The 27,414-nt window shown below is 38.8% G+C and overlaps 1 protein-coding gene across 4 annotated transcripts; it reads left to right on the plus strand.

Moving 5' to 3' along the window:
* Nucleotides 1-27,414, plus strand: LOC107811549 (uncharacterized). Of its 4 annotated transcripts, none has more exons than XM_075236667.1 (20): nucleotides 1-1,120; nucleotides 2,994-3,432; nucleotides 6,049-6,136; nucleotides 6,248-6,429; nucleotides 9,581-9,717; nucleotides 10,828-10,894; nucleotides 12,736-12,874; nucleotides 13,007-13,121; nucleotides 15,169-15,286; nucleotides 15,377-15,559; nucleotides 15,981-16,141; nucleotides 17,007-17,112; nucleotides 22,549-22,750; nucleotides 22,878-23,164; nucleotides 23,375-23,496; nucleotides 24,255-24,399; nucleotides 24,506-24,598; nucleotides 26,369-26,442; nucleotides 26,532-26,585; nucleotides 26,658-27,414. In XM_075236667.1, the coding sequence occupies exons 1-20, from the start codon at nucleotides 141-143 to the stop codon at nucleotides 26,941-26,943; spliced, it is 3,978 nt and encodes a 1,325-aa protein (XP_075092768.1). In that variant the 5' UTR covers nucleotides 1-140; the 3' UTR covers nucleotides 26,944-27,414. The 4 variants fall into 4 exon arrangements, with proteins under 4 accessions (XP_075092768.1, XP_016491989.2, XP_075092769.1 ...); XM_016636503.2 differs by having other exon boundaries at nucleotides 15,211-15,286; XM_075236668.1 differs by lacking the exons at nucleotides 6,049-6,136; nucleotides 6,248-6,429.

Raw genomic sequence — 27,414 nt, forward strand, 5'->3', positions numbered from 1 at the left:
ACAATTTGACTGTTCAACGTGCTACCATGTCCATGGCCATCTTCTTCAGTCCTTACTGAACTTTCTTTCAATTCCCAAATCTCAGCTCTGAGTTCGGACACTGAACTTTGAACCAAACAGATCTCATATGCTAATAGAACATGTCGATACAAATTCAAAGACCACCCAATGAGTCATGGGACTGTATGTTACCGGGCCCACCATCCCGTTCCAATGGCGGATCCGCCGACATTTCTCCCGCCGGCCTCTTCGCTTATTCCTCCGGCAGCTCTGTTTCAGTCGTCGAAACTCATTCCATGCAACTCGTCACCACTATTCCTCTCCCACCCCCTACCACCTCCACTTCCTCCCTTTCTCCTTTCATCACCTCCGTTAAGTGGTCCCCACAGCCTCTCCCGCATCTCATCGACATTCCTCAACATCACCTCCTCCTCGCTGTCGGTGATCGTCAAGGCCGAATTTGTTTACTCGATTTCCGGTCTAAATCACCCACTGTTTTCTTCGATACCGGTTCGGGTTCCGGTTCTAAATTAGGGATTCAGGATCTCTGTTGGGTTCAAACTGGACCGGATTCCTGGATCCTAGCTGCTCTCTGCGGACCGAGTTTGCTTTCTCTTTATAATACTTCTACTGGTCGTTGTTTCTTCAAATACGACGCGTCGCCGGAATATTTCTCGTGTCTCCGTCGTGATCCGTTTGATTCCCGCCATTTTTGTGCCCTAGGGCTTAAAGGATTTTTGCTTTCAGTAACTGCGTTAGGGGATACGGAGAATGATGTCGTGTTAAAGGAGCTTCAGATTCGTACGGACGCTTCTGAATTGCTGAAGCTAGAGAGAGATTCATCTTCATCTGCTACCGGAGGTGGTAATGGAGCTCCGGTGTCGGCTACATTTCCAACATACATGGCGAAATTCGCATTTTCGCCGCACTGGAGGCACTTGATGTTCGTGGTATTTCCGAGGGAGTTGGTGGTGTTTGATCTGCAGTATGAGACGGCATTGTTCTCCGCTGGACTGCCCCGGGGATGTGGGAAGTTTCTTGAGGTGTTGCCCGACTCGAATATTGAGGTTTTGTACTGTGCTCATCTTGATGGAAAGATCAGTACTTGGCGGCGGAAAGAGTAAGTACTTGGTTGAAACTTTAGTACTTGGCATGAGTTCAACATTGTTGTGGCTGATTGCTGTAGATTTACGTGATTTTTTCCCCGAGTAGCTTTACGTGATTGACGTGTGATTTTTAACTTATTTTGGGGGTATTGACTATGCTTGTAGGAGCATTTAACTTCCAACTATGAATTGCCTTCACTCTTCGATTATGATTTAGGATCAGTTATTGCTATGCTAGTGATTGACTAAATAGTCGACTATATTGACTTTTGCATTTGCCCCTGTGCTGAACTACTGTTTCCTGCGACAAATTTAGAAAGTTATAGTTGTAGTTTTTCGATGAGAGGCAAAAATAAGATGTGCAAATACTTCAATTCACAAAGGTTGTGCTATTCACTATTGATTTGCATCCACGGACATTCATTTGCTTTCCCTATTGTTTCATGCGAGATAAAGTAGGATTATTTTTGGTGTTTTAGTTGTATAACCAAAGAGAACAAAAAAAAAATGAATTTATCTTGATTTATGAGCTCCTAACAGAGGGTGGAAGTACTTCATAGAGGAGATAAAATTAGAAAAGATGCATGGATGGTTTAAACATGTTCCACATAGACCTCCAAATGCATCGAGTCCATTACTTTGTACTATGATGATTGGAGATGCTAAAAGAAGGACGAGGTAGAACTAAAATCATGCCAAGGGTAATTGTCCCAAAGATCTGTATTTTCTAATCAATGTTGACTTTGCTAAGAACAAATCATATTATCATAATGCAAATAAAGGCTATATAGGTGATAAAACAACTTCTCATTGTTGTTAAACTTACAGTGAGTTCAGAGTTTGCTAGGTATTAGCTAGAATCATTTTAATCTAGTTAGAGACTTGTAATTCTATGTGTGGAAGTGTGAGATTTGGAGAACTTCTGTGGTGGCAAAATGGATAAAAGAAAACAGTTATCCACCTATATTATCCATTAAAAAATGGGTTGGTTAATGAACTTTTTAAAAGCGGGTCAAATATGGATAAGAACCATATTATCCATCTAGAAAATGGATAACCAATGGATAACTAATGGGTTTAACTTTTACATTTGTAAAGCCTCAATTGGGGTTTCCTCAAGTTTGAGAGACTAGGAATTCTTCCAAAAGTGATCATATTCAAGAAGCCATATATTTTTTTGATAATGGTAACATCATATTCAAGAAGCCATATTAAATATGGGTCGGGTCGGATAATTTATCCGTTTCTGTATTACTTGTTTTTATCCGCCCATATCCGACCCGACCGTTTACCACCCCTACCTCTAACTATAGAGAACACCTAAGTTGCCTTAAGAAAGATTATTTAATATTAAAATAAATTGAGCCCGGATAAAATGGACATGGAATTCATATAGTCGATCTCAACTAGTTCTGAATGGAGGTTTAGTTAACTGATATTAATTGAGTTACAAGCATCATAGAACAGGGAATTCTTAGTCCAACCTTAATATTCTTGGACTAACTTTGCAAGCTGATGAAGTTTAGGTTCAAGAAATTCATAATTGGGTTGATTTGTAGGTATCATGGCATTGCATGTAGTACGGATTGTGGTGTTTCTTAGAGATATCCATGACTTAACTCAGGGGCTATTTGCTTTTGTGGTAGCCAGATAAACTTTGTTTTTAAACTGAATTCACCAACTCCTGCGAGCACTCATATGCAATGCTCTTTTTTATTAGTCTACTGGTTAGTTTTTCCTTACTCTTGGAAAATTTTTCTTTGTACTTGTTTCTTCATGACTGTGACTTGAAACTCTGATATTCCTGTTTTTATCTCCTTGCATAATAATTGCCAAATTCCTGTATTCATGGGAGTTCAAAGGATAATAATCTGCATATTGTCACAGCGGAGAGCAAGTGCACACAATGTGTGCGATGGAAGAGCTGATGCCCTCAATTGGCACATCTGTTCCCTCCCCCTCAATTCTTGCAGCTGTTATCTCCCATTCGGATGCCGCCCTTCAAAATATTGGCAAGCTATATTCAGATGCACATCATTCAGTTGATGTGGATTTTGATAATCCATTTGATTTTTGTGATGAATCTCTTGTTTTATCTAAGACTCGTTTGATCTCCATTTCTGATGATGGGAAAGTATGGAAATGGCTCCTGACTGCGGAAGGATCTCTAGATGTTCAGAAGGACATGACAAATCCAGATATTGTTGTAGACGCCTGTAAAACTGTACCTTCAGAGATTCCCATTGTTCACAATTCTGGGACTAATTCTAGCAGCAGGATCAGTCTGTCAAAATCCCCTACAAGCCAGGATGAAGTGTCCTTCAAGGTTGGTTGAACATGCGTAACTTTGGTCATAAAACGATGTTGAATATCATGTTGGATTGTAATGGCAGAGTACTCACAAAATTATGAACAATAGATTAACGGCATTCACCGGCATAACTTGGGTATAAAATAGATATTGTTGACATGACTAGTTTTAGATCCTCCCTCCCCCAATCCATATACACAAAAATTTATATATTGGTAAACAACAAAAGAAAGAAAACTAGACATAGAAAGAAGAAGCAGATAAAACTAAATAAGGGATTCTGCGGATTATTCAGGCTTCAGAAACGGGTATAAGTTAGAGAAGGTTCCATTCTGTTCTATCTTAATTAAAGAAAGGACAAAGAAAAAAGTTCTTGTGAGTATACAGCATGAAAGTGCCAGCTTAAAAGGCAAAAGCCGTTATTCATGTACAACATTTTCCAGCTTATATTTGAATTGAGGGAGTTTTATAGAGTGGCATTCAGGGGTTACTTGTAATCTCACTTTTGTTGCTGCCAGTGTCCTCTGATACTTGTATTATTATCAATGAAGCACTTGGCCTGCTTGTGCTCGGAAAAGATTTGATTTATCATCAGAGCGTCTTGACGAGATATTGTAAATTTTTCAGTTCTTTGTTTCCTTCATCTATGTTCATGACCACAAGCAACAAAAATGTCTCCATTACCATGATTGAGAGGATGGAGGAGTAACCTGTATTAATGCTTTCTCATCAAAGGCAAGATCTAGAGCCCATTTGGATTAGTGGTAAAAATGTGGCTCTTAAGCACAAAGGACTTTTTAAGTGCTGGAGCTAGTTTTGTAAACAAGCACTCATGTGTTGGAAGTGCTGAAGTTGAAAAAAAGCTATTGGCGTGTTTAGTAAACAAGTGATGGTAAGCATTTTTTCCGTTCAAATGACTAAAATAACCTCAAGTTTGTTAACTCTATAAAGGAGCTGATTACTACAGGGTTTTTAATTCTAAATTGATTCATATATAGAATAATTTATATTTCATTTCACTTCAATTTGAACTTGATATATAAGATAATTTTATAAATATAAGTTACCTTTAACTTTTAAATGTGAAAAAATAATGTTTCATTGCTAGGCACGTTCGACAATGTAAAGCCCTTAAGTTTCCTTTACAAATCTAAGTTGCTCGGACTTTTCATTTTCGGTGCCGCACCCGTGTTGATACGACATGGGTGTGGGTGTGGATTCGTACCGGATCTGGTTAATCGATTTTTGGATGCTTTGACCAAAATCGATGGAGAAATTAGGGACAAATACAATGATTATTGAAATAAAAACAAAAGCTAGGGTCTTCATCTATATTTTCTCCTTCTCGGAATACCTTGTAAGTTTCCCAACATAATGTCTCATAATTTAGACATATTTTTATAACTTTATTGTTAGATTTGAATTATTTTTAGCTGAATCCCTGCACCCGTATCCGCACTTGGATCCGTAGCCCGGAATCTTAAAATGTAGATCATGAAGGATCCGCCTCTAGAGCACACCCATATTGGACATCAGCACGAGTTCGAGCAACTTAGGTACAAAATCCTTCACAAGATAATCCGAGAATCTCCCTTGCTTCTGTATTTTGAATCGACACGTGGATGGTGATCAGCAAATAATGCTTTTACCAATTTAGCTCCCGCAGTTTTGCTGGTTGCAGTCTTTTACAGAACAAAGTGTTGGACGTCGTGCTCTCAATAACTTCATGCTCCTCTGGCCAGAAGTATTTTATGTAAAATTCCTGCAAAAGGAATCCAACCGCTGTAATGGAGAGAAGGAAGACATTAATGGGGATGAAAGGAAGAGGAGGAGCCAGCAATGGAAGCAATGGAGAAGTAACGATGATATAGGAACTGAAAAGAAGGATGCATTAGGGCTTTGTTTGAGGCTATTGTTGAAATTATAGCTTAAAGGCCAAAAAGCCGTAAGTTGGGATTGGCCAGCTTATAGCTTTTGGCTTTTTTAAGGACTTGTTAACTTATTTTAAGTACTTTTCAGCATTGCCAAAACACTTAAAAAAGCTAAAAAGAGCTTAAAAGCTGGTTTGACCAGCTTAAAAGCCAATCCAAACTCCCTCTTAATTTGAGCCAATGGAGTGGAGCAAATAAATAGTAGGCAGAATGTCGCTAAAGGTGGTATTTTAACGTCCCCCAATCTTTTTCTCTCATGTAAAGGTGCATGCAACATACAAATAATAATTATATTGGACTTATTGATTGCGTGCAACGGTTAAACTGAAGCAACCTATTTATAGGTATACACAACAGTAATGTACAATTCAAGACTTGATATCCCAGTAACTTGAGTTGTGTGAGCTTTTGGTTGGGCTTCCTTGTCAACCAAAAGAGTTGGTTCTATTCCTTGTTCTTTTACAGTTGAGTGATAGGTTTTACAAGGTATACTTTTTTATTTTATACCTGCACAACAGTGGAGAAAATATTCATTCTGGTCATTCTTGCTGGGATGGAGGGTCTCCTTTCATCGGCTGACAGGAAATAAAATGAAGCATGTTCATGGGCTGTTAGATAAATGATTGATAAACTAGTTTCTTCTTTTGTCGTAGAATTTAAGCTTTTCTCCCTATCGCTGAAGGTCAGTTTATGATTGCAGATTAGTCTAGTGGGACAGCTTCATCTTCTTTCTTCAGCGGTGACTATGCTAGCCGTACCTTCCCCTTCTTTGACTGCTACTTTGGGACGTAAGTATATTTGTGGACTGCTACTTTTGTTTGTATTAATATAACATTTATCAAGATTTTGGACGAGGTAGTGCTGCTGCTTTTGCCACTAAATAGCTTACAATTATGAAGGTGGAGGAAACTCTCCAGCTGTGGCTGTTCCACTGGTTGCTGTGGGAACTCAAAGTGGTACGATAGATGTGATTGATGTCTCTGCCAACGCTGTCACAGTTAGCTTTGCAGTCCATAACAGTGTCGTCAGGGGATTAAGGTGGCTTGGCAATTCCCGGCTGGTTTCTTTCTCGTACTCACAGGTGTGAGGTGACAAACATGTACAACGGAAAATTCACTATTTCCAAGGATAAAACTTTATGTTTGCATCTTCTACACTTCCTGTTGAGTGCTTCCTTAGCATTTCTATCTCTGAGGAACATTCGATTGCATTTTTTATTTCCGTTTGCATATACTGTCATCACAACTAATCATCTATATATCTATATAATCCTGGTCTATGTAGAGGTATCATGACACGTTTCCTAGGACAGGATTCTTGTTTATCTATTTTCTCAGATTTTCCCCTTTTCCCCTTTCTCCCATTTAATAGAGAAGTGACACGGCACCTCTCTTAGGTCAGCTTTCTTATAGATCTATTCTCCCAAATTGTTGCCTTTCTCTATCTTTCAATTATATTTCTCCTATGTAATCCCCTTTTTCTCCTATTTGAGGTCCTTACACAAAGTTTTAATTACAAAATAAATTTCCACATGAATGTGTACCGGTATGAAAAGTTATAGGAGTAATTTCAAATTTAAGGATTTTATAGAAAATTTTCGACATAAGTAAATATTTAGTGTGTTGTTTGAGAGATAATGGGGGAAGAAAAGTATAAAATAACTTAAAAAGTAGGGAGGAGATAACATTTTTTAGCAGAAGAAGGGTGAAAAATGGGTTGGGAAGATGAAGAAAATAAAGAAAGAAAGAGAAAAAGGAAAAAAAAAGCCAAAAGCAAGAAAAATAAATTTAAAGAAAAAGATGGAGAAGATGGCAACCCTGTCAATTACAGGTTAAGTTATGTGTTTTGTGCTTCTTTTTTATTTTATTATATTTTATCTTTATATACGGTTAAGTTATGTGTTGAAATAGGAGAAAAATATGGAAAGTAAACTTATAACTCATCTTGAAAAATCGAAGAATTAATTGAATGAGAAATAAACATATAACTAAATATCCATAGAATAAAGACTGATTTATGTAATTAAAAGAAACAACATCTTTTTTTTTTCTTTTGCAAAACAAAAGGAAACATCGATAGTAAATACAACTTAGTATGAACATGTTTGAATTTGACGACTAAAGATCTTAGAAGTAACTCTTTTTTACGGAGATATTTGAATACATTAAAGTATACAATTGAGAAGGGAATGAACGGTAAAAATTATATGTCTATACTTAGTTCAAAAGTGCTACGAGGAAAATATATAGGTTAATTTTATATTCTGAAAATCAAATGCTGAGTGCTAACCTAAGAGCTCTTTTTTGATGATTGAGAAATCCACGAGCGCACGGTTCGAAACTCGGTAGATAAAGGGACCACTTCTCTACCCCTCTTACTTAAATACCAATCTTTTGTTTGTGGTAAAGTTCAAACCCGTGAGGTGCGCCTGACACACATACTCTTACCACTAGAACAAAACCTTGAGGCTGACCTAAAAGTCTTTTTTGCCTTTAAATTGTTTGGATTTTGTTGTATCAAAATGTGAGGAATGCTTTTTTAAATTTGTCAAATTGTTCTGCGCTCAGGCCGTTCCTATTTGCACTGGCGATGGATGCATGACGTATGTTATTTGCTGATGATATAGTTCTGATTGATGAGACGCGAGACAGTGTTGACAAGAGATTGGAGGTTTGGAGACAGACCCTTGAGTATAAAGGTTTCAAGTTGAGTAGAACTAAAATAGAGTACTTGGAGTGCAAGTTCAGCAATGTGACAAGGGAAGCGGATATGGACGTGAGGCTTGATTCACGAGTCATCCCCATGAGAGGAAGTTTCATGTATCTTGGGTTAGTTATCCAGGGGAATGGGGAGATCGACGAAGATGTCACATGTCTTATAGGGGGCAGGGTGGATGAAATGGAGGTTAACATCTAGCGTCTTATGTGATAAGAAGGTGCCACCAGAACTTAAAGTTAAGTTCTATGGAGCGGTGGTTAGACCAGCCATGTTGTATGGGTTAGAGTGTTGGCCACAAGGATGTTGAGATGGATGTGCGGGTGCACAAGGTTGGATAAGATTAGAAATGAAGATATTCGGGCGAAGGTGCGTAGCTCCCTTGGAAGACAAGATGCGGGAAGTGAGCCTTAGATGGTTCAGTCACGTGCAGGGGAGAAGCCTAGATGTCCCGGTTAGGAGGTGCGAGCGGTTGGCCTTGGCGGACATGAGAAGAGGTAGAGGGCGGTCTAAGAATTATTGGGGCAAGGTGATTAGGCAGGACATGACGCGACTCCAGCATTGAGGACATGGCCCTTGATAGGAAGGTGTGGAGGTTGAGCATTAGAGTTGTAGGTACTTAGGTAGTTGAGTGTTTGTCCACTCCGTACTGGGTGTACGGCTAGTATGTTAGTGCTTTGTTTTCGTATGCTAGTGGTACGTGTTGTGTTCATACTATTTTTGCGCTCCGGTTTCCTAGTACCTTGCCATTGTTATTGATCATTCTGATTCTTGGATTGCTTTTTCCAATTTATTTTTCTGATCCTTATATCGATGGTACTATCTTTTTGGCCTCTGTTGCTGATACTGTTCTATTGTCTCTTTTCATCTTCTTGTGTCGAGGGTCTACCGGAAACAACCTCTCTAACCTACAGGATAGGGGTAAGGTCTGACACTACCCTCCCCAGACCCCACTTGTGAGATCATACTGGGTGGTTGTTATTATATCCAAGGCAATTGTTACACACACAAATATTTGCAATACGTATTTGGTTGAGAGTAAGGTTGATATCGACATCCACCTACCCAAATTGCTAAAATTTTGTAGTGTATTATTTTATGGGCTAATTTTGTTTAATTCTTATTTGTAGTTCAATTGTTGTGAAAACATTTTCTTTTTTAATGCAAGAGCTGTTTCAACACTTTTGCCTTTGGCTTTTTGTTGTTGTGATGTTGTGCTGTTGTGGCTACTTCTTTTTATTTTCACTTACAATTATGTTTTGACTCGACTTTTTGGTTTAATATTTGAAATTTTATGCTTTGCAAATTACCTTCGCGTTGAATTTATAAACTTGTATGTTTAGATTATCTTTAAAAATTAAAGATATTTTTTTAATTTTTGGAAAACCCTTTTTCGTTTTTGGTTATGTTAAGATTTCAGTATCTTTTGCAACCCCGTGAAGCACAGGGAGATTCATTAGTTTATATATTTTAAAAAAAAGAACGTCCTCTCATGGATTCTTCAATTTGGACTTCAGGGTACAGAAAAAGCAGGTGGCTACATCAATAGGCTTGTTGTGACATGTCTTCGAAGTGGACTCAATCGACCATTTCGAGTTCTACAGAAGCCAGAGCGAGCACCTATTAGAGCTTTAAGGGCCTCATCTTCTGGCAGGTGCATTTGTCATCCTGTAAATGTTGTGTGCATGAAAAGATGAATTGCTTTTGTTTCCCGGATGCAGTAATATTAGCTAGATGTTTTCTCTTTATGACCAGGAGTGGTTAGGCTTTGCTGAAGGATTATACCGTTTCATTTATAAGAGGCCTGCACGCGCTAGGGAATGGGAAATCTTGAAATTTTAGTTGGTCAAGCTCCAGAGTGTTTTCATGATTTTTGAGATTAGATTTTTATGGTTGCTATTGTGAACATTTTATTTGACATTAGAAAAGACAATTGAACATTCTATTGACATTAGAAAAGACAATTGAACATTCTATTGACATTAGAAAAGACAATGTGGCACCCATTTTATGTGTCATGGGATCTCAGTATATCATGGATGCATCTGCCACCTCATTAATGTAAGGACATTAGTGTTATTAACTTATGAAGCATGGATTTTTTTTTTCTTAATTATAAAATAAAAAACAATTTCTGGAAAAGAAATGTAGAGAGACTAATAAGTGAGTCTCTTTCTCCTTCCCACAAAGTTTTTTTTCCTCCACTGCTGATGCACTTCAAATTGTTTTAATGCATAATTCACTCTTTTCTTTGTCTTTATTTGTTTCTTTTACTCAAATAACAGCTTTCTGCCCATACATCACTTCCTTTGCATTGTTTTCTGATTGGTAACTCCTTTGCATTGTTTGTAAAGAAAAAAATTGGAGTCGGGAGTTGGGGAGGTTGTTTTCCAGGATTGCCCCATGACTGACCCTCTTCTTCCATTCCTAAACCCATCTGGAGCATTGAAGACATGAGTAATCTTTTTTAAGCACAGCATAACTGCTTGGGACAGGGAATTTTGAGGAAACTCTTGTCTGATGCTAGTTAGATTATATAGCGAATGGGTACTGAATTCCTCTTTGCTCTCAACATACCTGTGATATGAGTGATTGCTTCTAGTTAATGATTTACTTTGTTCCAAAATACTTTGAGTGACTCACCATGTGTATTCTCTTTGTTCCACATCTTGCTGTATGTCATTATCATATCTCTCATTGAGCTGATAAAAGTCTTTGATGTTCCCTAATCTTTTAAGGGTAAAAATGGTTTTCTATTATGTAGGTACCTTTTGATTTTGTTTCGTGATGCACCAGTAGAAGTTTGGGCTATGACTAAGACACCAATCATGGTAAATATGTTTTTTCCCTTGTTCTCTCCATGATTGATGTCGAGTAAAGTATGTTTCGAGGTTGATGCAATTACTTTTTGGATCTTGAGATAGCATTTTTTGAATTGATGAAGGTATTATGGATCCCTTTAAAAAAATGAAAGTATTGTGGTTTGTAAGTTGACCTAGTTAATGAGATTGAGGTGTAGCTTTTGATTTGACTGTGGATTCTAAGTGCTCTGAAGGTGCTCACAGTGAAATGTAGTTACTTCCCCACCTTTTCTTTTGATGACGGTGGTGTTTGGATTAGCATGAGCGCACCTCAACTATTCCTCCAGGTACTTTCTACCTCCCAGCAGCACAGGTATCGGGTAACTCTACCACCAAGGCTTAGAAAGATGAGAAGAGATCACCTAGTAATTTTTTTTGTCTCAGTCTCTGTTGGGATTTGGACCCTTGATCTCCAAGGTTTGCTCTATCTTCATTTACTGCTAGGCCATAACTTTACATGCTAGTTACTTCCCCGGAAAAAGATAAATGAGTTTGCTTTCCATCCTTTTCTCTGTGAGAAAATCTTGCATGGCTAAACTTTACTTGAAACTAAAAGAACGTTTTTCTAGATTAAGAAATGATTTGATTATCTGAGACTCCAGTAATAAAGGACCTTTCAGGATTGCTTGGTTGATTTTAGGATGTAGGACTTCGTGGGTGATTGTATCTTCTCCAGACCAATTTTACCAGAATGATCAACCATCTAGTTGTTGTTTACAGCAAAGATAAACAACAACTACGCCTCAATTTGAAGCAAGTTGTGGTTGGCTATATGAATATTCACACTGATCATGTCACTCTATCTAGACCGGTAGCAATCCAATATCTGAAGATTTAGGTTCTCTAGCACTAGAAGTTCTCTATATTTTCTACTATTGTACAAATCTCTAGCCAGCTAAAAGACTCCTAGTGAACTAAACATTAATCACAACTAATTGATGTTGCCTCTATGGATTTTTTCTTCCATTGTGCTCTATTATTATTATGCACTAAGTTTGCATGGATTCCAAGAGATTGTAGGTCCAAGATAACTTCCTTCCATGAAAGTAGAATTTATCAGGTTACATCGATTAACTGCCGAGAACCCCTAGGGAGAGGACGAACAGCAGTGTACATGCACTGGAATTAACTGTAACAGCCAAAATCAGTTGTTACTGCATTCCAATAAATTTGTGACAAAGAAAAGCTTTAGGAAGCTAATCTCCAGATAGGCTATGAAAAGATCAGATTCTGCCACTTCTGCTCCAGACATTCTTTTCACTTAGGCAGTTAGGCTTTTGAAAAGATACTCCCTTGGAAAAAACGCACGCTTATATTAGATTTTGAAACGTGGATTTGAACGCTTGGCTGTTCAGGATTTGAGCTTACAGAAAGAAGTGAGGATTCATATCGTAGACCCCAACTTTGTTTGTGATTGAGGCTTAGTTGTTGTTGTTTTTACCATGCGATTCAGTTTCAGTTCCTTATCAATCATGTGCTGCTTCTTTATCTGAACGGACTAAGTTACTTGCAAAAACTTATTATACAAGTTGATTTGGCTCTGAACTGGATTGTCAACTACCTTATGAAGATGATACCTTTGATCATATGCTCGTAGCTAAGCTAGTGTCACCACTACTTCTGAAAAGGCTGAGTATTATTCCCGCTTGCCTGATGTTTCCTTGTTTATTGTTAGAGAGTTATTTCACAGGTATAATTGAAGCATAATTAGAAATATTACATCTTTTTATCTGCCTGGTCGGTCTTACTTTGCCATTGCATTCTTTATTCTTTACTTTCCAGCGTTTATTGTATTATATTTTTCAATGCAGCTTAGATCACTAGCTCTCCCGTTCACTGTGCTAGAATGGACTCTTCCAACAGTACCACGGCCATTGCCTAAAGATCGTCCTGCTGTACCATCAACAGAGACATCCTCCCCGACAAAAGCAGCAGCAGCAGCAGATGCTAGTGAGCTCAGTTTACTTGATTTTTCACGCATTACTTAAATTTGTATTTCTTTATCTGACTTAAAAAATGATTTCTTTTACGATCTGTTGTTTTCCTGTGAATGCTAATACTCAGAGTAAATTTTGACTGCAGAAGGAGCTGGGACAGATGGATCTCAAGATGAATTTTCAGAAAGTTTCTCTTTTGCACTAGTCAATGGTGCACTTGGTGTTTTCGAGGTTCATGGTCGAAGGATCCGTGACTTCAGGTATTTTCTTCTAATGTTTATAAAACAACGATCGTCAATTAGTTAATATTTGGTGGGCTAACTCTCTAAGTCGATTTTCATCCTATGGTCTTGTAGAATTAGTTACAAATATTTCCGTTCTGATTTCATTTTACTGAGGACTATTACATCCAATCAAATTTTGTGGGGTGGTAGGGAGTGTATTTAAAAGCACGGTCTAAAGAAATGGAAGAACAATTGGCTTTTGATAGTTATAGCCATGGCAGAAAATGAATATTTAGATATAACTCTGATTCAAAATTATGACAACAACAACAACAACCCAGTATAATCCCACTTAGTGGGGTCTGGGGAGGGTAGTGTGTACGCAGACCTTACCCCTATTCTGGGGTAGAGAGGTTGTTTCCAAATAGACCCCCGGCATCCTTCCCTCCAAGAACTTCCCACCTTGCTCTTGGGGAGACTCGAACTCACAACTCTTGGTGGGAAGTGGAGGTTGCTTACCATCAGAGCAACCCCTCTTGTCAAAATTATGAATCAGTCTTAATTTGGCCAAAGAGCGGACCTTTAGATTAACTTCCTTTGGCCCTTCTATGTTCTGTCTGTGTATTTATTTTTCTTTCAAGTCGGGCAGAAGCTCATTAAATCTTTTTCTTGTTTCTACTTTTAAACCTATTGCAAAGGTTTTTGCCGATCAACTATAGTCGTATACAGAGACTTTGTAATCTGCTTAACCAGTGACGCAGTTGCTGAATGGACAGTTCTGAACGTGACCTATATGCTGTGACAGGCTGATTATATAACAGGAATTTAATGTGTATCCCTGTGGCCTATTAGCAACCAATGCAATTGATTACACAATTATGGTGTACCTATGGTCTTTCTTGAATTCTGAGCTCCGGGTTGAATCTTTATTATGACTTGGTAACAAAGAATAGTACCTCATTACGTTTGTTCAATTGTAATGCAAATCTCTGATCTTCTTTTATGAGGTATCTGTTGCAGTGAGTGCAAGATATTTGATTATCAGTGGTCTCTATTTTATGCATGAAAATTTATAATAAGAAAAGGAAAATGCTGGAGTTGTAGGAAAAGTAAGTCCTCAGGTGAAAGGGGGTTAGAAGATAGCAGATTACATTGGAGACCGCTGTCAAATCACATTGTAAATCTCTCCAAGAAGTTGCCTTAGTTCCCACTGTAGAAGGATTCTCCTCATTGTTAATTAGGATAATTTTTTTAAATTATTGTTTGACTAGAAAAACAAATGGGTGAAGTGAGGCAGCAAAAGAAAGTTGTAAAAATAGGAGTAATACTCAATAGCACAGCCAACGCCAAAACTGATTGTTCAGGTCTATTTTGATGTATGATGTCCATTAAATTTAGTATTTCCCATGAATGATCTTGGTTAAATTAAGTATGAGGAACTGAAGAAAATTAAAATACTTCTAGTGAAAAAGTACTATGTTAATTTTATATGGTTCCATTTGCATATCGCGGCAGCCCAGTGCACAAAGCATCGATTTGCATATCGTGATTGTTATAAATTTATTGCCAGATCTCTACACTAACCTGGCTGGTAGATTTGTTCTATTTCATTTTCTATTTTTGGCATAAATAGTTTTATTTTTGACTTGCTCATTTAATATTCTTTAATTTCTAAAGAATAGAAGGCTCTTTTTCTTCTGGCATCACCCCTTAGGCTCCCTCATCTGGTAAAAGTGACCCTAGTTGACCTCCTAGTAAATTCAGAGGAAAGTGCTTGAAATACATTACTATCATTTATTATATTTTGTAGAAACTTTTTCTTAAGTAGTAGAAATGTACCCCAGAAGAAAAAAAATGACTAAATGTTTGAAAGATATAGCATGAAGATTGAAATAGTATAAAATATTATCGATTTTTGGTAGGTTCAATGATAAGTAAAGATGTCAAGCTCCTGGGACAATCTAAAAGAGAAGTGTAGGTCAATTTTTTTTTGGGGTGGGGGTTGGAGGGGTGGGGGGTGGGGGTGAGAGAGAGAGAGAATCGGATTGCTTTACCTCTTTCAGTGTCTTGGTTTTGCTATCAGCTGTACGATTGTACCCCACAAAATGTTATCATCATTTTCCAGACCAAAGTGGCCTTCATCTTCATTTGTTTCATCTGAGGGATTGGTGACGGCAATGGCCTATCGGCTGCCTCATGTGGTATGCCATGTGTTCTTTTTACATTAAATGTCACTTGCTGTCTGGTTGCTTATTTGTAGCAAGGTTGGCAGTTATGCATCCGTTCTGCAGGTTATGGGAGACAGGTCAGGAAACATACGTTGGTGGGATGTTACTACTGGACAGTCGTCTTCATTTAATACTCATAGGGAAGGGATCCGCAGAATCAAGTTCTCACCAGTTGTTCCTGGAGATCGTAGCCGTGGGCGTATTGCCGTTTTGTTTTATGATAACACATTCTCGGTGTTTGATTTGGTAAGTGAGAAATTCCCCTTGTTGATTTCTTTGAATGTGCCTCAATATTTTGTGCGCTTCTGTCCTCCTTTTATATGGAAGTTGAGACATTTGAATTTGTATAGGTTTCCCCATCTTAGAAATGCAGATAATGAGATGCATAATGATAGCTGAGTTGCTATCCTTTTGTTTTGCTGATTAAGAGTATAACCAGTAGTATCAGAAATCCCATTGCTGCTTCATTTCATGGGGTGATTCCTTATCTGTAGTTGTATCTTATTTAGATCCATAAAACCTGAATGACTGAACTTTCCATTACCCCTCTCAAGTTCTTTGCATGGGTTTCGACAAAAGTCTCAAGGATTGTCTGTTCAAAGGTTATCTAAAAGTATGGCACACGGTTCTAATTGCTTCTAAGCTATATCGCTTTTCTCATTTGCAGGACTCGCCCGATCCATTAGCCAATTCACTTTTACAACCTCAATTTCCTGGAACTCTTGTGTTGGAACTCGATTGGTTGCCTTTGCGATCAGATAAGAATGATCCACTGGTGTTATGTATTGCTGGAGCTGATAGCAGCTTTCGCCTTGTTGAAGTCAATATGTATGTTTAAACAAGCTTACTATTCTGTTTCATTATCTGTTTTATCTGTTCTCCCGGGTTAAAAATAACATTTTTCAGTTAAAATTGAAATGTACCAACCTGCTGCAGAAGGAAGCCGGTTGCCCATTCTAGATTCTGGAATAATTGCAGTGTTGGTTAATCAAACTTCTTGTCCTCCTAGATGCATAGTCACAGTCTCACAGATAAAGTAAATGCTCGCCTGGAGCCTTCATAAAAATAGTAAATGCTTGTCTGGAATTTCCAGAAGAATCCCTTATCTCGGTTTCTGCCTCTTTTTCCCAAAGTTCGCAGTCGTGCTTAGGAGTTAGGACGAGTTGATCATGATTTGATTGGTTATTTTACTCTGTGTTGCTGTTTCAATTTGTTTTATACTGGTCCTTTTCAAGAAGCTTCCTTAATTTTAATTATTTGGTTCTCTCATAGTGTCACATTTGGTTCTTTGAGGGAAATTAGTTTTAGTTTCTTTGAATTGCAGTCATTACCCGGTACATTTTAGAGAATCCTGTTACTGTAATAAACTTCCAGAAACTGGTAGAGTACCCCGCGTTAGTCTTGAAAACCAAGGAATGCTAGTCCGTATAACACACAGGGAGAACTACTTAAGTGAATCCTGTGGTTGTCTGATATTGTGCAATTTCTACTCTTGGAGGCAGAACATTGATGTTTGCAGTATGAATTTAAATACTAACTTGATGCAATTTCTTTTGCATTCTCCAATTACCCAAAATAATATCTCATTTTTGTTATATTTCAAACTTTTGTCTATTCTAGATAGATTTATTTTACAGAGTTCCTGGTTCCTGAACTTACGTATCTTTGTAAAACTGTTTCTTGGCTTATGCAGAAGTGACAATAAAATGGTCCATGGTCCCCAAGCTCGACCACTCAAAGAAAGATTTCGACCAATGCCTTTATGTTCTCCCATATTACTACCCACGCCACATGCCCTGGTAACTTTGCTTTCACTTTTTCCCACAAAGCATGCTAAACTAACATAGTTAGGATTGCTTTATTGAGAATTTTTTTAGATTTGTTAAGTGTCCAGCATTGGTTGGGGGAAGTTGTTGCCTCCTTATATGGTCTTGGAGAATCCTCACCTCATGAGCTAGCTTGTGAGATTGAGTTAGGCCGAACGTCCATTTCTTTTTAATCATTGTATCACAGTCAGACTGATCTCCACTGTTGTGTTGTCCAATGTTGGCCCCTACGTTACGCTATTCACGCCTTGAAAGTCCAGTCTTGGCGTGCCCAGATTTTTGGTTCCCCATGGTGGTTGAGGTAATGAGCGGGTTTCTACTTATATGATCTGAAAGTGTTGGTTTATGTTTAGTCAACAATGGCATGCCAATTGGAAGAGTTGGTGGAAAGAGTTGGTGTGGATGTTAGGAGGAAGCTTCCTCCTTTGATGTCACCCATGACATCAAGAGGAGGTAGTTTGATGTCACCAATGACATCAAGAGGAGGTTTTTACCTCTATAAATAGATGCACTCCTTCATTTGTAGAAACCATCCCAAAAATAATACAATACATTGTAGTGAGTAGAGAGTTAAGAGAGAAATTCTCTTAAGTGTAATTGAGAACTCTCCCCTTCCTTTGTTAATATTAAAAAGGCAACTGTTCTCTGGTGGACGTAGGATTATTTTGATCCGAACCACGTTAAATCTTGTGTTCTTTCTTTTACGTTTCCGCTAACAATTGGTATCAGAGCAACATGATTCTTTAACGATCCAAGGAGGAATAACAAGCAAAGATGAGTTCCATGAAGTTTGAAATTGATAGATTCAGTGGACGCAACAACTTCAATATCTGGAAGATCCAGATGATGGCGTTACTGCAGAGGGAATGTTCAATCCATGCTATTGACGGAAAGTATCCTAAGGATATATCAACTCCCGACAAGGAAAAGATTGAAGGGGATGCATTGAGTGCAATCCAACTATCCCTTGCACCTAACGTGCTTTGTGAAGTGAGTACGGGTACCGAAGAGACGGCCAAACAGTTATGGGAAAAGCTAGAAGGGCTATACCAAGACCGATCAGTGACAACAAGGATGTTACAACGACGTCTTCACACATTTAAGATGGGGTCAGGTACTTCGTTACAAGATCATTTAGATGCGTTCAATAAACTTGTCGTGGACTTACAGATTGCAGGAATTAAAAAGGAGGAGGAGACGCTTGCATGTGCTTTGCTATTTTCATTAACTTCAGGATATCGTGATATTGAGAATTCAATGATGTATAGCAAGAAGCCTATCAAGCTTGAGCAAGTGCGGCAGACACTTAACTCTAGTGATGTGTGGAGGCACATTGAAGGAGATAGAGATGATCAGGCAAGTGGACTCTTTGTGAGAGGCCGGACTAGCTAACAGGGAAAGAGCAAATCAAAGCACAGATCAAAGTCTCGTGTGAACAAGAAGAATACAGAGTGTTGGGGTTGTGGCAAGAAGGGGCACTTTGAACGAGATTGCCCAATGTCAAAGTCCAAGGAAAAGGCGAGTGTATCCACAGTTGAACAAGTACATGATTTTGATAATGATTATGTACTAACAACATCCTGTAATAATAATAGTAGTTATGGAAACTAATGGGTGTTAGACTCTGCTTGTACTCTGCATATGACGTTCCGAAAAGACTGGTTTAACAACTATGAGAAAAGTGGAGGAACCGTAGTAATGGGCAATAATGCAACTTGTGCAATAGTTGGCATTGACTCAGTTCGGGTTCGCTGCCATGATGGAGTCGTGAGGACTATTACACAAGTCCGTCATGTTCCTGATCTGAAGAAGAATTTGATCTCCCTGAGTATTCTAGATGAACAAGGCTATAGGTACATGAGCGAAACAGGAACTATAAAGGTGACTAAAGGTTCTTTAGTCATGCTGAAAGGCAAGCTGGAGAAAGACCTTTACACATTGGTCGGAAGCACCATTATTGGCTCTGCAAATGCATCTACAGTGCAGTTATCTAATGATGACAAGGCAAGACTATGGCACATGAGACTGGGTCATATGAGCGCACGTGGACTGGAGATGTTGAACAATCGTAACCTTTTGGAAGGTGAGAAGATCAACACACTTGACTTCTGTGAGCACTGCGTTCTAGGGAAGCAGAAGAAGGTCAGCTTCAGCACTGGCAAACACAAGACAAGAGGAGTGCTAGACTACATCCATTCAGATTTATGGGGTCCCTCTAAACTTCCATCGAAGGGCAGAAAGAGGTATCTTCTCACTTTTATTGATGATTTCTCACGAAAGGTTTGGGTGCATTTTTTGAAGGCAAAAAGTGATGCTTTGAAGCATTTAAAGAGTAGAAGATTTTGGTTGAAAATCAAATGGAGCGGAAAATCAAGTATCTTCGCACAGACAATGGCTTGGAGTTTTGCAATGAAGAGTTTAATGAATTCTGCAAGGTTCATGAGATCTCAAGACATAGGACTGTCAGGCATACCCCACAGCAGAATGGAGTTGCCGAGAGAATGAACATAAGTCTTCTTGAAAAGGCTCGTTGTATGCTCATACAAGCCAAAATGTCCAAAATATTTTGGGGTGAAGCAGTTCACATTGCTGCTCATATTGTCAATCGATCTCCAGCATCGACAATTGACTTTAAGACTCCGAATGAGGTATGGTCAGGTGAACCCTCTAACTATTCATACTTACGAGTATTTGGGTGTCCAGCTTATTATCACGTTAATGAAGGAAAGCTTGAACCAAGGGCTAAGAAGGCCATATTCGTAGGGTATGTGGATGGAGTAAAAGGGTACAAACTTTGGTGTTTGTCTTTACTCAAATTTATAGTTAGTAGAGATGTCACCTTTGATGAATCCTCTATACTTGATCCCCGTAAAGTTTCCGTGGAGTTTTCAGGAAACAAGAACGATGAGCAGGTGGAGCTTCCGGTGGAGCTTGCCAAGGAAAAGGATCAAGAGACTCAGGTTAAAGATGAGTCAGAAGATGTAGACCTTGAAGAACTTGCTGTCAATGAACCATACACAATTGCAAAGGGGAGGGAGAAGAGGCAGACACGAGAACCGGAACGCCTTATAGATCAAGCAAACTTGATTGCATATGCGTTCGTAGCTGCACAAGAAGAGATTAAGGATCTGGAGCCCTCCTCGTATATTGAAGCAACTTCTTGCAAGGATGCTGTACAATGGCGGTTAGCCATGACTGAAGAGATGGAGTCTCTTCACAAGAATCAGACATGGGTCTTAGTGAAAAGACAAAAGGGAAGAGGACAGTTGGATGCAAGTGGGTCTACCGAAAGAAAGAGGGAATTCCTGAAGTGGAAGATGCTAGGTTCAAGGCGAGATTGGTTGCAAAAGGATTCAGTCAGAAGGAGGGAATTGACTACAATGAGATTTTCTCTCCAGTCGTGAAGCATAGCTCAATTCGCGTGCTACTAGCATTGGTTGCCCAATTTGACTTGGAGCTTCAACAGCTTGATGTCAAAACTGCTTTCTTACACGGTGATCTAGAAGAGACAATCTATATGGATCAGCCTGAAGGTTTCCTAGCTGAGGGAAAAGAAGATCACGTATGCCAACTAAAGAAGTCTTTGTATGGTTTGAAGCAATCCCCTAGACAGTGGTACAAGAGGTTTGATGCATTCATGACTACACATGAATTCTCAAGGAGTGCATTTGATAGCTGTGTGTATCACAAGAAGATGTCTGGTAACTCAATGATTTATTTATTGTTGTATGTTGATGATATGCTTATTGCTGCTAACAACATTACAGAGATAAATGCTTTGAAGAAACTGTTGAGTAAGGAATTTGACATGGTATGGAGATTTCAAGAGAAGACGGTGTTGTACATCTTTCTTAGAAGAGGTATATTGAAAGGGTTCTCGAGAGATTCAATATGCATACGTGCAAGCCTGTAAGTACACCATTAACTCCTCATTTTAAACTTTCAAAGTTACAAATGCCTCAGTCCGAGGATGAGGTGGAGCATATGTCAAAGATTCCTTATGCCAGTGCAGTTGGTAGCATTATGTATGCTATGGTATGCACACGTCCAGATATTGCTCAATCTGTAAGTGTGGTAAGTAGATACATGTCCAGCCCAGGAAAGAGGCATTGGGAAGCTGTCAAGTGGATATTGAGATATCTCAAAGGAGCTTCTGGTGTTGGTCTGACCTTTCGAAAAAGTGGTGGAGATATTTCAATTCTCGGTTATGTAGATTCTGACTATGCAGGAGATCTTGACAGAAGAAGGTCCACAACTGGATACATCTTTACCCTCGTTGGCAGTGCCGTTAGTTGGAAGTCGACTCTGCAGTCGATTGCCGCTTTGTCTACGACAGAAGCAGAATACATGGCAGCAGCGGAGGCGGTGAAGGAAGCTATCTGGTTGAAAGGTTTAGTAGCGGAATTGAGTTTGGTTCAGCTGGAATCAACTCTTAGATGTGATAGTCAGAGTGCTATTCATCTAATGAAAAATCAGAGATTTCATGAGCGCACTAAACACATTGATGTCAGATTTCATTTTATTCGAGATGTTGTTGAAGAGGAAACTATCAATGTCGTGAAGGTTATCACATACGATAATGCTGCAGACATGTTGACCAAGGTAGTTCCACTCACTAAGTTTGCACACTGCAAGGACTTGGCGGGGGTGTGCATCAACTTATGCAACTCCGAAGGGAACAGTTGTTAGGTGGAGGTGGTATGTTCAACAATGGTTTGATTCTTCTTGTTTCTTACAATGGGGTTGCCCAGTAAGCTTAGAAGTTTTGGCCAGAGTTGTTCACACGCACGCTCGAAACGCAAACCAAGGTGGAGATTGAAAGTGTTGGTTTATTTTAGTCAACAATGGCATGCCAATTGGAAGAGTTGGTGGAAAGAGTTGGTGTGGATGCTAGGAAGAAGCTTCCTCCTTTGATGTCGCCCATGACATCAAGAGGAGGTAGTTTGATGTCACCAATGACATCAAGAGGAGGTCTTTACCTCTATAAATAGATGCACTCCTTCATTTGTAGAAACCATCCCAAAAATAATACAATACATTGTAGTGAGTAGAGAGTTAAGAGAGAAATTCTCTTAAGTGTAATTGGGAACTCTCCCCTTCCTTTGTTAATATTAAAAAGGCAACTGTTCTCTGGTGGACGTAGGATTATTTTGATCCGAACCACGTTAAATCTTGTGTTCTTTCTTTTACGTTTCCGCTAACATGATCTTTGGGAATCCTCACCTGAAAAGCTGGCTTTTAGGATTGAGTTAGACTTGAAGTCCATTTGACTTGTCAAAATCAACTATTTGGGTTAAGGTTGTTAAATTAGTACAATTTTAGGTCTTTTTTGTTGGCATGCAACAAATCCTGTGGCTTTATTTTCGGTAAACAAATATTTCATATTTAAGTGGATTTCTTCTACTGCAGGCATTACGTACCATCTTACAGTTAGGTGTGAAGCCATCATGGTTTAATACATGGAGTACAACCTCAGATGACACGAACTACCAAGTTCCTGGAACTCCAACAGCTGGAGATCTTCGTAATCACATGATTGAATCACCCCGTATTGGTGACTCTGTAGTGCCTGAGATGCTTCTCAAAGTACTGGAACCTTATCGTAGAGAAGGTGTAATTTTTGTGTAATCCATATTATGTTGTAGAATATATTGTCGACCAGCATTTACACCCAACATTGCATAAAAGACAATACACTTGGTGAAGTATTTGACATGTTTCAATGTCTGTTACTCAAGGGTGCATACTTAATGATGAGACGGTTAGACTGTATGCTGGTCTAGTGGATAAAGGTTCTGCAGTAAGGTTTGCCTTCGCTGCTGCTATATTTGGTGAACCCATGGAAGCTCTTTTCTGGCTGCAATTACCGCGAGCTCTAAACTACTGGATGAATAGATTGACTAACAAGTCTCCAACAAGAGCCCCTCAATCAGCTTCAACTTCAGAACTTGATGAAGCATCTATGTTAAATAGGATATCATCAAAGGGAAAGTCAGGGCCTGGAACGGGAAAAAATAATGCTTTGGTTAGTTTTAATGCTGAATATTCATAAAACAGATAATCTGCAAGTTTGACTGTTTAACTATGTGTCTGCACTCAAATTTCGAAGGAATGGTTTTCATCTTTTAAGTTTGGTGCCTTTAGTGGCTTGTCAAAAAAGAAAGGAACTTAGGTGCCTTTAGTTCTACTCCCAGTCCCAGGATATTGTATTGATCGAATGGCTTCTCTCTGGCAGGGCAACGGTCAACTTCAGCTGATGGCCTTTGAACAACAAGAGTTGTGGGAGCGTGCTAATGAGCAGATTCCTTGGCATGAAAAGCTGGAAGGAGAAGAGGCAATTCAAAACCGTGTTCACGAGTGAGTGTCCTCTATATAACTGGTCTATTTTGTATCTTTATGCCAGCAAGGCAAGATTGTTGGTCTATGAGGTTGACAGGGTTGAACTAGTTCAGTTTCAACTTATATATCGTCCAATCTGTAAGTTGAGGAATAGATGATTTAAATGCCGGGTGTGTGTGTGTGAAGAAGATGGCATACATCAAGTGTTTTCTTTAAGGCTTAATACATATTTGACCCCTCCCGCCTCTCTCCCCTGCAATATTCATTCAGCCATGGTGGTGGGAAGATGGGTGTAATTGTAATTTTATTTTTTTTAAATTTAATGACACGTGTCACGACGTCATTGGTGTGTGACATACACTTGTTTGGAGAAAGTGGTCAAACACCAAAGTGGTGTGTATTAGACGCGGTTGGTGAAAGGTTTAGTGTGGGAAAATTTTGAAGGATGGGTGTGTCAAAGGGATTTCGGCACAAGTGGGGGTGGGGGGCAAATATGTATTTATCGTTTCTTAAACACGAAACAATTTCACGAATCTATTATTGCAAATATTCCAGGAAATCTCACCAGTCCTTGAAACTAGTGAAGCAATAAAACCAATATCATTTGTTGCTCTCTTTAGGAACAACAGAACATTTAAAGGAGTCAAGAATGAAGATTTTCATCTATGGCAATTAACTTCTGGTCTTTCCAAGGAATTTATTAGGTGACTGTCATTTGAACTTGACCTGTTGAATAAACAACAGTTTGGTTTGACGGTTTTGTTTCTGATTACCAGATTAGTATCGATTGGGAACCTAGAGGCTGCAGTTAGTTTACTGCTCTCCACACCTCCAGAGAGCTCTTATTTCTATGCAAATGCATTGCGTGCCGTTGCCCTTTCTTCAGCTGTATCAACGTCTTTACTTGAGCTAGCCGTGAAGGTGCTTCTTCCTTTCAATATTTCATTTTACGTTTTTCAGATAAATTCCTTCTTTTTCTTTAACATTGCCATCCTTGTTAAATTACCTTGTTGTGATGCTTGTGTAGGTTGTTGCTGCCAATATGGTGAGAACAGACCGGTCCTTGTCTGGAACACATCTCCTTTGTGCTGTTGGCAGGTATCAAGAAGCTTGTTCTCAGGTAGTGATCGCTATATATTCTCTTTTTTTAGTGATATTGATGTTTCCTTGAACATTAATTGACTGATGCTGAAGTTATATGCCTTAAGTTTGTTGAACTACAATGAGCTAGATGTATGACTTGTTGCAGATTGAGCTTGAGTGCATGATTAGATCTTATATCATCTTGTCCTATTTATTTGTCTTTCCTACTTGGTGGAACTATTCACTATTTTTGTAAGGTTCTACGTTGCTTCAGGCTGATTTCTGCATGTTGAAAATTGCGACTAGCTTGGTATATGATACACACACACACACACACACACACACATATATATATGGTATTTTTTCCATCTCATAGACTGGAGCAATGTGCTTATCCGACAATGAAAAATTTCCCAAATCCCGTGATGGAATTGCGAGCAAAAAATTTGCTGCTAAGAAGGATGCTGTTAGTGATGGTGATAAGGAGGATAAAGATAGACGAGTTATGTAAGAACCAATGCTAGTTACAAGTTCAATGACATTCAATCGAACATTATCTGAAGTAAGCTGAACCAACGACCTTGAATGAGATTCTGCACATAGGAGATTTCATCGATGTGGAATTTTAGTTCTTTTTTTTTTTGGCGAGCGTCGTTGGATTAATTTGCTCCTGCGTGAGGATATTTGGCGAGGGGACAGTGTTGAGGTCTTTGCAGTCTTCTGTCAATTATGGGAAGATGCTGGTTATGAAGTTTTGGGTTGAACATGACAGGGATGATGGATAGAACAGAAAACTCATTGAAAGACTCCACAAGACAATTTCTTATCGAGTTACTACTGCGGATTGGAAGGGAAGCAGGATCATTTTTTGATAAGAATGAAACTGCAGTTCTCTATTTTATTTCTCCTATCTGACTGGGCATTGTGATGAAATTGGAGGCATTTAGATGATTAGAAACTATAGCATGCCTGGAAATTACTGGTTATAATCTCTTCGTGAAGGTTCAATGTCTTCAAGAGATCCTAGTTATTGTCAGATCATATCTAGAGATAACGTCCCTTTACGAATTTATAGGTGCTGGGAAGAAGCAAGTTTAGAATTCAACAATCCATTCCAAAATCTAGAATTACCCTTGGGAAACATTAAAGTGCATTAGACTCAATCCATTTAGGGACAAAAGTTACCCATTTGATTTATTTAAAGGTCAAATGCACTTAGGCTAATAATACAAAGAACAAAATTAGAATAAAGCAATAACTCATGGACCAAAACTGTTTCATCCTTATGGTAAACGTTTTCTTCAAGAAAAGTGTTTTTCACCAAAATGGGGAAATGACTTCCCTTGCTTTTGGGAAAACGTCACTTGCTTCAACCAACTCGTGAACCGTATTGCTAAAATTTTCATTTGAAAAACATTATTATCAACCCTTAATACTTAAAGATATCACCAAAACACTAGCATCAAAACTATCTAACACTTTTAAATTTAACATGTGCCAATTCGCACTTATACCCTACTAAACACCAGAAAATGTTTTTCCAAGGTAAAATATTTCCACATAAACATTTTCCCTCAAAAATACTTTTGTTTGTACTAAATGCACCCATAGCTGGGTTGTGTTTTCATCTTTGTAGTCTTCCAAGAGGGGCATCCTCTGTAGTTGCTACGATTTTGTCTTCCTCTCGCTAATTTATTGTCTGAGAATTATGCCTTACATTAGCATGCAGAGTTTGCAACTCCAAGTGATAGGCCACATTCATATTTCTCTATGTTTTGGCTAATTTCACGTTCTATCTGTTTGGCAGTTACAAGATGCTGGATGCTGGACTGATGCTGCAACATTAGCAGCAACACATCTAAAAGGAACTGATTATGCAAGGTTAATGCCCATCTTTGATCAAAGAGAACGTGGATATGATTAGTAGTATACTTGTCAAATATGGAGAACTTAAAATTTTTGTCCTGCAGGGTTTTGCTAAGGTGGGCTCAGCATGTTCTTCATTCTGAACACAACATTTGGAGGTATCATCATCTCTTCATCTGATATTTTCCAGAAAATCGATGGTTTTCTGATTTAGAAATTACTCAATGCAGGGCACTTATCTTGTATGTTGCTGCTGGTGCATTGCCAGAGGCATTGGCTGCTCTTCGTGGGGCACAACAACCAGATACAGCAGCCATGTTTATACTTGCTTGCCGGGAAATCCATAGTGAATATCTATCAAGCTTGGATGATGAATTGAGATCTTCAGATAAGTTGGTTAACTTGCTGGGACTGAACCCAGAAAGTGAAGATGTCACTGCAGTCGGTGAATACTATGGGCAATACCAGAGAAAGCTAGTCCATCTTTGTATGGACTCCCAACCTTTCTCTGACTGAGAAAAACTTGGCTGGCAGACCTTTTGCAGTGCGTCTTAAGATCTCTGGCTCAACAATCCGAGTCACTGAGACAAGCTTCCTTTCCCCCTAACCATACATTTGAGTCTAAACCTCGAGACATTTATGCGCCAAGAGCTTTACCGGAACTACAGTTTGGTATCAGTTTGAAAATATTTGGCCTGTCACACTTATCCAATAGAGAAAGTAATCTGCAGTTCTTTGTGGGTCAACCCTGACTGAATTGGTGACGACGCTTTTAACCTGGTGGGAGATGTTTTTTGACATGTATACTACCACTCAATTTCATACCACTGTGATGAACAATTGTTCTGTTTAGAAGTTTGTGTCTTAATGCACGTCCTTTGAAAGCTAGCCAGATTACAAGATCAATTCTTTTGTATTAAATGGAACTGCTGTAAATTGATTGATTGATTGACTATAATTATATAATAGGCATTGAATCATTGAGTT

The sequence above is a fragment of the Nicotiana tabacum genome, chromosome 18 (assembly GCF_000715075.1).
Source record: "Nicotiana tabacum cultivar K326 chromosome 18, ASM71507v2, whole genome shotgun sequence".
NCBI classification, from domain to species: domain Eukaryota; kingdom Viridiplantae; phylum Streptophyta; class Magnoliopsida; order Solanales; family Solanaceae; genus Nicotiana; species Nicotiana tabacum.

What these genes read in the sequence shown, in the direction of transcription:
- LOC107811549 (XM_075236667.1), top strand. Translation starts at nt 141, where the DNA reads ATGTCGATACAAATTCAAAGACCACCCAATGAGTCATGGGACTGTATG. An exon ending in TACCCACGCCACATGCCCTG is followed by an intron (nt 17,113 to 22,548) that starts GTAACTTTGCTT and finishes CTTCTACTGCAG; the next exon opens with GCATTACGTACCATCTTACA. An exon ending in CGGGAAAAAATAATGCTTTG is followed by an intron (nt 23,165 to 23,374) that starts GTTAGTTTTAAT and finishes TCTCTCTGGCAG; the next exon opens with GGCAACGGTCAACTTCAGCT.